General features: G+C 38.2%; 1 protein-coding gene and 1 long non-coding RNA gene across 6 annotated transcripts; both read right to left on the bottom strand.

Moving 5' to 3' along the window:
• Positions 1-1,605: 1,605 nt before the first annotated feature.
• On the bottom strand, positions 1,606-6,102 carry LOC112576318. Of its 5 annotated transcripts, none has more exons than XM_025258674.1 (7): positions 5,504-6,102; positions 4,980-5,019; positions 4,506-4,619; positions 4,206-4,311; positions 3,674-3,837; positions 2,145-2,882; positions 1,606-1,661 (listed from the first exon to the last, which is right to left on the bottom strand). In XM_025258674.1, the coding sequence occupies exons 3-6, from the start codon at positions 4,530-4,532 to the stop codon at positions 2,178-2,180; spliced, it is 1,002 nt and encodes a 333-aa protein (XP_025114459.1). In that variant the 5' UTR covers positions 4,533-4,619; positions 4,980-5,019; positions 5,504-6,102; the 3' UTR covers positions 1,606-1,661; positions 2,145-2,177. The 5 variants fall into 5 exon arrangements, with proteins under 5 accessions (XP_025114459.1, XP_025114458.1, XP_025114455.1 ...); XM_025258673.1 differs by having other exon boundaries at positions 4,200-4,311; positions 4,506-4,588; positions 5,504-6,097; XM_025258670.1 differs by having other exon boundaries at positions 4,200-4,311; positions 5,504-6,095.
• A 990-nt stretch (positions 6,103-7,092) lies between these two features.
• LOC112575935 lies at positions 7,093-10,439 on the bottom strand. Its single transcript, XR_003101704.1, has 3 exons — positions 10,289-10,439; positions 8,756-8,847; positions 7,093-8,565 (listed from the first exon to the last, which is right to left on the bottom strand). It is a non-coding gene; the product is annotated as an uncharacterized LOC112575935 (long non-coding RNA).
• Positions 10,440-11,348: the final 909 nt, after the last annotated feature.

The following is an 11,348-nucleotide window of genomic DNA, read 5'->3' as shown; positions in this document are numbered from 1 at the left end:
ACAGCAGTATAGCACTCTCCTGTCCACCACACGGCCTGACCCAGGGTCTTGACACTCACACGTGGAGGACATGTGCATGGCACAGTCACTGATGTCGCCGGACCACAGAACCTAGTACAGTCACATGAATTGATGTTTACAAAAACAATTACTATTTTTTACAGTTAATTATAAGCTAATTGTTAACTGTATTTCATTTTTCCAAAATAAAAATATATAATTTCTATTAAAACTAAACTGACACTTTTTTCACTCTCTAACTTAACTGAAGAAACTTTCTAAAGCTTACTTCTATAATAAACTCAATCATCTGCTCCAAATTAAAAATTAAAGTGCTTCAGCACAATGCAAAACATTATAATAAAAAAATTTAAGGGACAATATGTTTATTGTTCAACAAGTTTACAGAAGGCAGTTAGTGAGCTGGGAGAAAAAAAAGTGCTCAGAAGAAAACAAGAGAGTAATTATACACTGTGACAGTGGTTCGCCTCTGGCAAACAGTCGGACTGCTTACATCTTTACTTTTTCTTGAACATTAAAAACTACACCAATAGATGAATGCTTGTTTCATAAGGTACATATGCGCTGAAAACACACCTCTTCCGTAAACATTACTCCTAACACCCTTTCCCATAATGCTAGACCTTTTCTCGAACCTTCCGTTTGTCGTCCTTTTACAATATCATGTTACTCTCAGTTCTTGTCTTATTATTTGGTTCCTCTGCGTTTTCTGCATTTGATTTAATTCATCTTTAGACATTTTTTTAGTTCGTGTGTTATTTGTTTGTTTTTCTGTCCCTCGTATGCTTTCCATGTATCCTTCTTGTTCGTAGGAGCTAAGAGATTTCTCCTTAGGAGTTAGAGTATGCGCGTTACATAGTTTGTATATATTATTATTATTACATAGTTTGTATATATTATTATTATTACATAGTTTGTATATATTATTATTACATAGTTTGTATATATTATTATTATATCGCAGTAGTGATTTTCTGTATGTGGAGAAGGGTGTTTGCGTGTTTTCTTTGTGTGAATGTGGAAAAATCTTTCAGGAAAAGAACGGCCAGTCTAGGGTGGGTTAAAACTGACTGCTGATAATGAAATGTGTACAATGTAAATGTAATACAAGGTGTGTCACTGGGGTCACAGTTGTGAGACGCGTGTAGTCTTGACATCAGCAGGTGCGGCTGTTGGTGTGGTTACAGCGCGTGTCGCCGATTTACCAGCGTGTCTGCAAGTGAGGACTATCGTATATACTGTGAATAAAAATTTTCCCGGTAACATCTGGTCACAGTTACCCACCACTGTTCAAGATGAAAATCTTACTTTTGAAATGTAGTCAGTTGACGATTTGTCTGACGAGAACAGTGGCGTGAGCACTGATGTCACATCTAACATCGTACACGACAGGACTGTGACAGTGTTGTGACTACACATTATTGTAATATTTACCTGGCTACCAGTGTCTTGTACACCCCAGGTGTCATGTGACTGACAGGTCCAGCACCAGCCACACGTCGCTGCCACCAGTGTCCGAGTTCCCTCAGCACGTGACTACTGACGTCACACGGGGTCTTGGGGTCAGACAACTGATCACAGCACAGACACTGACCTGGGATGTCGGCGGGGTCTGTTGCTCCCAGACACCGACACAGGTCCTGTGAAGGATCCACATCATGGCATGCGAAATGAGTTAAATATAGAGATGACAGATGTAAGTAAAATTAACGAATATTAACGAACTCTAAACATTAAAGTATTAAGTACAATGTAAATACGAATCAGTAGCTTAGAATGGCTACAACAGGATACTAATGCTGTTAAAATGGAACAACTGTCTACACGCAATGACTTTATTGAAAGAAATCGTGCGTGAATAAAGTAATGTGCACAAAAGTAAGAAGAAAAAAAGAAGAAATCGTTTTTGTGCCTAGTAACACTACACAACAACCGCCACTTACACACACGTGCGGACACCGCTACTCACACTGATATTTATACACACCCCTTCCCCTAAACAAGTATTTGCTCTATATACACATACATATACACTATCACTATTGTCAATTTTTTTTACATATTTAGGTACTCTGTAAGGTATATTATAGAAGACCTGTAAGGTAGCAAAAAGGTACTGAAACCTGAATGAGGAGGTTGTCACCGGAGATGGCCTGTTAAAGTTGACGAGTCGTGAGGTTGGGGAAAGCGATGACCTTAGTGACGGGCAGACCGGGAGCGATGTCGGACACCAGGTGAGACAACATGGCCTCCGCCTTGTCTAGCTGTGACACGGCCTTACTCAGTTTCTTTTTAAAATTATTGTCTACATCCTGCTGTGACATGTTTACAGGTTGGATATTGTCACGAAATGCGTTCACCTCACAGACTACCAGTCCGTACTGTCGATGAATGAGAAGCACATCAAAGTCTCCCTGTTTCCAGTTGTGTGGTAGAGAAGGAGGAAGGTTGGAGGGTCGGGGTAGGTGGGTAGCGGCGGCAGCGTAACAAGGTTCACCCAGGTACTGTCCGAACTGAAGCTGATTGATTCCAACCACAACATCGTAGTTCTCTTCAAACATTTTCTGAAGACATACAAAAGTCCGCTGCATGGCAGCATCGTCTCTGACATCACTGTCCTGTAGGTAAGGAGGCTGAGGAATGGAGTGGTGAATAGCAGAAGATGGACTCTTCGGCAGTTGCTTAAACTGTCCAGGTGCACGTTCAAGGACCAGAACATCCTGACCAGCAGCTGACTGTCTAGACATCGGCACGCGGTTGACGTAGACAGGAGGCAGGAAGTAGGCGCGTGAGTCGAGGTCAGGGAACGCGGTCTCAACCCACTGGAGCCAGAATGTCTGGGCTTGGTCTGCTAATGATTCCTGCGTCAAGACCAGTCTGGTCAATTAATAACTGCTTATTAAGTCATTTGAGTATTTCTTTTCAAACTTTACTTGTATTGGCTACTGATATATGTGACCCTCCACGAAGAAACGAGTCTTAAGTGGGAAATTTCAGATTTGTCAAATTGCATACTTTTTAAAATTACAGATTCTGAATTTTCTTTGGATACAAAAGTTGTTCTAGTCCTAACATCCAGTGAGTTATACACGTTTGAAGTGTGAAGTACGCTGGCGGCCATTTTGAGAAAAGCGGGTTCAAAGGTTAGCGTCAAGATTGGGGACGAGGTTTGCTTACTCCTAAACTTTTGCAGACAAATCTTTTGATTGTTTAATATTTGAATCGTTCTTTAAAGAAATTGAACATACTGACTCCGGGCTTTCTGGCAAGGTATCACACGATGGGTTATGACAGGGAAACAGTAGAGACACAGCGTTTGAACTTCGTCTGATATCGGTACGGATCGCAGTAAGTACCTCGATTAAAACGTATTTTAAGTCGATTTCTAACTTTTATTTTAACATCGCAGTGTATTTTCCTGATAATAATAACCAAGGAACCATTTTTAAAGAAAAGTCATACTTCACAAAATTGATCCCAATCACCTTTCGGGGCCTCGAGCAGAAAACTGTTCCGCGCGACTTAAGACTCGGTTCGTCGTGGAGGGTCACAGTTAATACTGGAGATGGCCCGTTGTAAGATATTTTTTATCTCCTGCATGATAGTCTGTTACACACTGCAGTAATATACATTTGTTTGTCAACAAACAAACCATTGATCCAGTCATTTGGCTGATGAGCTTGACTGCCGCCTCGATCTGAGAAGGAAGACCGCGGATGATAAGAATCTTCATACCTGGTACAGGTGAGGGGTTGGGGTTAAACTCTGCATCAGCGCCTGTATTTTTCTTTACCTCCTCCAGGGGGCGTGTGTTCACTTGAAATATAAAAAAAAATCTTTTTTATGAGGGATTGTCAATGCGCATTCATATTTCTCTAAATTATAACAGACAAATTCTTTTGAAGTGATTATTTATCGTTAGGAGAAGCTGTAATGGCTGACTGCCCCAGCTGTATGTTTTTTTTAATCATTTACATCGAACACAGATCATCATTACTATACTCGTGATCGTAGAGCTTCTCATTATGTTTATCATTTCTCTGTCGGTTATCCACTATTTTCATGATGTTTACATAGAATGCTATCTCATTAATTCTTGTCCGTCTACTTTTTATCCTACTTTCATCTATTGTCAGTTTTAAAAAAAAAAGTAAGCACTAATAAAAAACACAACCTACCTGTACCTGTAAGTAGTGTCGCCTGTTCATCAGTCACAGCGTGTAGGTAAACTTTGACCCGGCCACCCCCTCTACAACTCTGTCCTCCACCTCGTCTTTTAGGTGGCTGTCCCTGTGATAGTCATTACAGTGAGAGGAGAACATCGTGAGACTGAACACCGGGTACATCACTGAGATGATCATGTACAGGATGACATTCAATATCTACACCAGCATTATACTAGCTTACAGGTGTTTATACAACAACAATAGGATGATAATAATAGTTTCAGTACTGTAAGCGTGCAGGGAAGGAGAGTGGCTCACCTGACCAGACGACGGATGACCAGACATTGTTGACAGTGGTCTCCCCTGTACAGGACCAGCGTCTGCACCACGTGGTCTCCACTCTTGGTGAGAAACCAGCAAACTGTCATGTGTCTGGGGTCGTAGGGTAATATAGTGTCAGTGACACAATGTCAATGGCATAGTATCAGTGACACAATGTCAGTGGCATTATATCAGTGACATGTTATCAGTGCCATACTGTCAGTAAACTGACAAAACTGTTTCTGTAAGCTCTGTTGTCAAGTAGGTGTTGGCAGCTCGTAGTGTTATTTACGGGAACATCGCCGAAACCCTGACTAACCTCAGCAGCCATTTTGTAAGACGAGCCACAATGCTAAACGATGATTGTTTGTGGCCTCGGTTTCTCTTCTTTTTTTATTTCTTTTCGAATTCTCACTTTACCCATGTTTTTTTTTTTTAGCCTACATAAAAAAATTAAATGTATTAAATTACCTTTCCCTAGTTGATGATAACAGCTGACAGTGAGGATGGCCTGAAAAATCGAATGGACACATGAAATTCGTGAATAAGGTTGAACTTAAAACGAGTATACTAGATATGTTTGATATAACAACATTAACTAACTACAATGTATAAAACACTATGACAACTTCCTCTCTCACTGCCCTGCCTTCCCCAACCCTGTATGTAGCCATGTCGCTATTCCCAGCAGCTGCTTGACGACGGAAAGGTTGCTGCGCCACACGGGTATCGAACCCATGCGCCTCTCAGATCAGATACCAGCGCTCTTAGCACTGTTTCCCCAGCTAGTGGAGACAATTACTACTTCATAGTTGACTTCAGCATTGTGATATACCCAATATACACTCAGTACACTCAGTACTGTAAGTATCGCTCCTTACTTGTGAGGACCTCAAACACACTCACAGCCTGTGTCCTCCTCAGGCCACGATGGCGATGTTATCGCTGTGTTGAAGTCTTTATCACATCAACGACAGAAGGAACTAAGTACTCACCTGTCCTGAAGTAAACCTTTTTCGAGCTTTTGCAGTGGAATAACTGAGTTATTTCTCTTGCTGTGGTCACGATGAGGACTGGCAAGATGGCGGAACTAAGAGCAGTGTACTCTGTTCTAAAAGTGTTTCTCAATTTCGATCTACTTTATCGGAGTTTCCCGAATCGCGAAATACTATTTCAGCTTTAATGTCATCATATTGTATATGTAGTGGGCACGAGTGTACAGAAGTGTATTGTTATAATTAAACAGAAATGTAAACTCAATGAATAAGTATTATAGATCAACATCCAGGTGTGTTCGATGTTCTAATGAGTGTGACCGTTGGGGCAGGATATGGTGTTTGCGGGTTTTCTCGAGGCTTAGGCCCCAGTGAGTAGATTGAAACACTTGATGAATGGTCCAGAGTCTATTTCAAGTGCTATAGCGACAGTTTTATGCAAAGAACGAGGTCCATGATTTAACTGAAATACTACTGCAACACGTTGTGGGAGTTGTGTGTGGTAGCTGTACCTGTTAGGACAATCAAGCCTCGCTGACGGTGTAACCTTTTTTGGGTTTCACCAACCTTTTTATACTTTATTGACCTCTTTACATCTTTTACTTACTATGTTGGTTTTTTGTTTTTTTTTTACAAAATATATTTATATGACTTGGGAAGACTACTCCCTAAACCTTTAAAGTTAGAGCTACCTTTTGCCTTGATATAGCCCTAGTTGCTGGCACGGCATAAATAACAAACAAACTCTCTCAGTCTATCACTATGTCATAAACTCGTCTTATACACACGAGGTAGTTCTAACAACACGGGGCTCAGTCTGTGTCTTCGTTAACACAAGAAGTAGTCGGTACCAGCTCCCCATACACACAAAGCCTTCTTTACACATCAACTAGTGTCAACAATTCATCAAAGCCAGCATTGCTGTCTGAAATAAAATGTGTCCTCCTGTTTCTAGTTAATTCTAAGATGATATTGCTGATGAAAAGGGGCAATGTGCGTTAAAGGCGTGTGTGTGTATGTGGATGTAGGTGTGTCTCAAGAATGGTTCATATATAGAAAATGCCTGTTTCTTACTCTGCAAAACCATTTCCTTAGGTGGTCTTTGTCTTTATTTTGTAACTAGCACTTGCTCTATTTTTAAAGCTGAATATACTTTACGAGTACAATTACATACTGTGATTAACAAAAAATGTTATTGTCATTGTCAGACGACTGGTTGGTCGGCCTCACAGACGGGTGGCTCGCCTGCCCGGTAGAAGTCATGATGATGATGATAATATTCATATAAAAACAGTTACTTCCCTTACTTCCTTTTTTAAATTTTTCTCTCACTTTGCGGTGCATTTCTGTTTCTTCCTCAACGCATGAAGTTACAAAATGATGGTAATGACACTTGAATCCTAATTTCCAGTGAAGAAGTATGCATTACAGTTAACAATATTAGGTTAATAGAGGACTTTTATTGTAATATCGAGTAAAGAAGCTGAATCATCATGAATGATGATGAAGGTGGTGCTGATGGTAATGACAGCGATAAAATTGTGTACTCTCCCACTTCTGAGGTGAACACAACAAGAGGAACAGAAGTCGAGATGTTTGTGGTCATTTATTGAACAACATTCAAAAAGCAACAACTATTCCACTGCTGATATAACCTCTATACATCTGCAACAAGTGCATATATTTTCTGTTTACAATATCAGTGCATGTGCTCAAATTATTTTTATTTAAGTGTGTTACAATAAAGTGTATGACAGAAAGTGTCGTAAGAAAAATAACTGAGCTTAAATTATTTTTTAGAACTGTCGACACTGCATTGAGACAATAACCTCATAAAAAGTTTACATTTGCCAAAATGTGTATCTTATCTTAGACAGTTTAAAGATATATTACTTTATAAACAGAAAAACAAAAACAAAGTGATGGGAAATTCTATTAATTTTCAAATCTCTTTTTTCAAGCTTTATATATATTTTGTCTCCTTTGATTTTCATCTGTTTGACTAAAACGCCTGAAGGTACTAATCAAAATAAGTTGAGGGCAAGTAGTAAGTAATTGAGAGAAATTATAAATTAAATGAAAGTAAATACTTTAAATGATTCAGAACAAACTACTCTCTCTCTTGATAACCGCATATGTTATCGGTCACAGATTTTTTTCTCTACAATGGCATCAGCTGCACAACATCATTGTTTATGAATCGGCAATAACTATCTTCATATTCAACTTTGACTTATTTCCTAATTTTTCCATTCACTGAAGAATTGTAAACATGTTGCAGTGTTATTGTGGCACAGTTGACTTTCTGGTTCTTTCTGTTAAAAGTTTAGGACAGCGCTGCTTAGAAGTCATCAAACTTACCAAGAGAGAAAAAATATGCTGGATAATAAAACAAGAATATGAACGGTGCAATAAAATCACATAAAAACAAAATTGATATCGAAAAAATAACATCGATATGTTTTACTTCATTTTGATTGACCAACTTTCTGACTTCTCTTGCATGCTCTTAGATATTTATATGTTTTTATATTCATCGATTTGCATATCTATAATGCCATTTAAAGTAAACAGAACCACAATTTCATCTAAATGAAGACATGTAATTATCTAAAAGCTGCACATGGCTGGTCTGTGATAGCCTAATACAACATTGTGATCTTTTCAATTTGTTTTCAGTTAATTATTCACTACATTCTAAGCGTTCTATTTTTTGCAAAAAGTTGCAGCAGGAAACAAAATTACTGAAAAAATCGAATCAAACGGCTTACACTGTCAAATAAAGTGAGCCTTCACCACTGAGTACATCCACCAAGTACATTGTTTCCCTGTTGTCCCGCTTTCTACAGGTCTAATTATTGGTGGGTTCATTTTTAGACAGCACAGAAGTTTTCTGCGTTTGCTTTCCATTTTTAAAATAACAAACTAGAGCAACACAGGATACAATCGTCAGACCAAGTATCACTCCGTAAGCCAAAGCAACAGGAAGGGTCATCCAAACTCCTGCTTTGATGGCCGGGGTGACGCATACAGCAACTACGGCTGGTTGCATTTTGTAGCACCTTGTTTAAGAAAACAGCATGAATTTTTAATTCATTTATTTAATTGTTTTCTTTTTAATCTCCAATTTCTTCTCTCTATATATATATAGAAAAGAAATACGTTTGAACTGAACATATAATTATGTGTCTGTATGTGCACTGGTATGTGTATATTTAAATAGAAAAAAGGAAATTAGGGAAGACAACTTACTTTAATTTTTAATGACGCCCGGAATATTACTGACACCTGTCTTTCCGGTAACACTGGAAGAGTTGACAGCACCGTTGAAAAGGTCGTTAATGCTGTTGTACAAATAGTTAAACTAAGAAATAATATTGGTGATGATGAAGATAATGAAGATGATGATTATGTATAATGAATATTTAGCATTATTTAGATAAGTCGTTATTGATGTAGTTCGGTACGAGGGCTTTTTTGTCTGTAACTCAATGCTTATTCATCCGTCTCTTCTTTTTACTTGAACGATTAGCACTCCACTCATCCAAATGCAGCTGTTTTATGTGTTGTTGAATAATGAATTACTTTCTGTATGAAAATCATGTAATAAATGTTATATAGTCTTGGTAAGAATGACTCGAATATTGTGACGAAATCTCCACAGAAAATAAACTCACTTTAACAGTCGAGATCACAGAGCTGTGTGTTGTTCGACTCAGCTTCTATTTTTAGATTCTAGTCATCCGTTTATGAGAAATGAATTTATCAGCATTTCTAAGAAATTCCCTGTCACATGCAGCACTGCTTCAAATGAAAAGGATATGTTTTCTGTGAAATTTAATATTTTCTCCCCCATAAAGGCAGTGAATAATAGAAAACCTTGAGTCTCAGTCTACCTACTCATTTAGCTTCTAGTAGCTTTTAATTACCACAATATTTAAATTTTTTGACTGGACATAATTATTATATAAGCTCTGAAAATGATCGCTCCCTTAATTAAAGAGTTAGAAGAGTAACAGGATAGTGCTTGTTTAATTCAATACACATGGATTTAAAAAATACAACGGATTGATTATAATTCTAGGACAATTTATGCATTTTTAAACATTTAGTAAAAGCTTAGAAAGATATTGTAAATTATTGCATTAGTCCCACTCCTTACAAATGCGAATAAAGGAAATATTAATTACAAACGCGGAAGCATTAAAGTAATTTTTATAATTTTTTATTGACTATGACTTTTGTAAATATAACAAAAATTTATGTTTATATATATATTATCTAAAGTGCGACTTCTCACTGCAGTTTAGTCTCCAAATAGTACTTCCCGTTTCCCCTGTGTTTTTATAGGCATAGTTGCCAGAAAAATGAGACAGTCATAGGCGATTTATGGTGCATTCTATTCGACACAGTTGGGCCTAAGCCTAGAAACCTTACAGAGACCCTTTACCACATGAATGTTTACATACATCAGAATAAAGATGCATTATTGTTAATCTTTAAACTTTATTTTTTACTGATTTTTGTTTTAAAAAAGGAAAGAAATATTACTTTTAAATGTCTACCCACTGAAGATACGATATGCTGTAATATTAATTAAAATATGACGAATTAAAATGATTGTTATGTTTCAGGAAGTGAAGAAACTGTTAATGTTTTACTATCATAACATTTAATTAAAGAATATGTAATTACTATAATAGTTCTTGACTGAAAATAATAAATGGTTGTTCACTCGACAAGAAATCCTAAAATACAGGCATAAAATCATCAAAAGCATCTTACCTCGACAGTGGAAATCACAGAACTGTGTGGCTTGACTCGGCTTCTATTTTGAGAATGTGGTCAACATTTCGTGCTGCAAGTAGCAGTGCAAGTCTTGTACTCACTGATGAGACATTTCTCAGAAACTGATGACAGAAGTCTAAAAATAGACGAGAGCCTAAAATAGATATGTGTCTGCGTGTGGGGGGTCTTCGTATGTTCGACTTTTAGCAGCCTTATCCTCGTGATTGTTTGTTTTGTCTTTCGTTTCCTGAACCATGGCAATACACTATAACCACAGGGCACCAAGGATCATGAGACTAACACTGTTAAGGCGCCAGTAGAGGTGGGTGTAGTGCAGGGGTGGGCAATTAATTTTCCCAAGGGGCCGGATGAGAAACTGGAATGGTTCTAGAGGGCCGGACTAATATAGTTAACTCAGTTTTACCCAATACTGTATATATAGTATATTTACTGGTGGGCGGCCAGCGGGCGGGCCGGTCAGAGACAGGAGGCGGGCCGGATCCGGCCCGCGGGCCGGCGTTTGCCCAGGTCTGGTGTAGTGGGTTTTGTGTACATCCACTCGTTTTGACGAGATGAAGTATTAAAGAGACAGACTGGAACAGAACGGGATATAACAGCATTTGGAAGTATGAATAGCATGAATAGTACAACGCGCACTTACAGATGAAATAATTCTTTTATCGATATTTTAGATAATTTCATGCTATTAAATCGCATTGTACATTAATTCCAACGTTGTTAATTTTTTTTTTTTTTTTTGATCGGAGACGACTCATTGCTTTACAAACGCGATCCTCCTTATGTGTAACCTCTACACTATAGAGACATCACTTAGGAGGCTGTCTACACTAACCTGTTTATTTGCAATGAAGTGATCAAAGACACCAGTTAAACGAATCAAAAACATTTTTAGTCACTTTTCTCAAATACCACGTGGCACTATGCACTGAGCCCCAATATCAGCTAATCAGCACCACGACTGTTTCCTCCACCATCAGCAACACACCACCACCCTGTCTACAGTGGAGAGACGTGCTGGTGTTGACCTGAAGTCTCA

Source organism: Pomacea canaliculata, linkage group LG11 (assembly GCF_003073045.1).
Source record: "Pomacea canaliculata isolate SZHN2017 linkage group LG11, ASM307304v1, whole genome shotgun sequence".
Classification (NCBI taxonomy): Eukaryota; Metazoa; Mollusca; class Gastropoda; order Architaenioglossa; family Ampullariidae; genus Pomacea; species Pomacea canaliculata.
This window is presented reverse-complemented; position numbering and strand designations above follow the sequence as displayed.

Bases quoted from the DNA above. Each gene is read 5' to 3' on its own strand.
- LOC112576318 (XM_025258673.1), bottom strand. From the start codon at position 4,532: ATGTCTGGTCATCCGTCGTCTGGTCAG. The intron at 4,312-4,505 runs GTGAGCCACTCT...TGACTATCACAG, and splicing joins GTCATCCGTCGTCTGGTCAG to GGACAGCCACCTAAAAGACG. The intron at 2,883-3,673 runs GTTTGTTTGTTG...GTCTTGACGCAG, and splicing joins GCCAAATGACTGGATCAATG to GAATCATTAGCAGACCAAGC.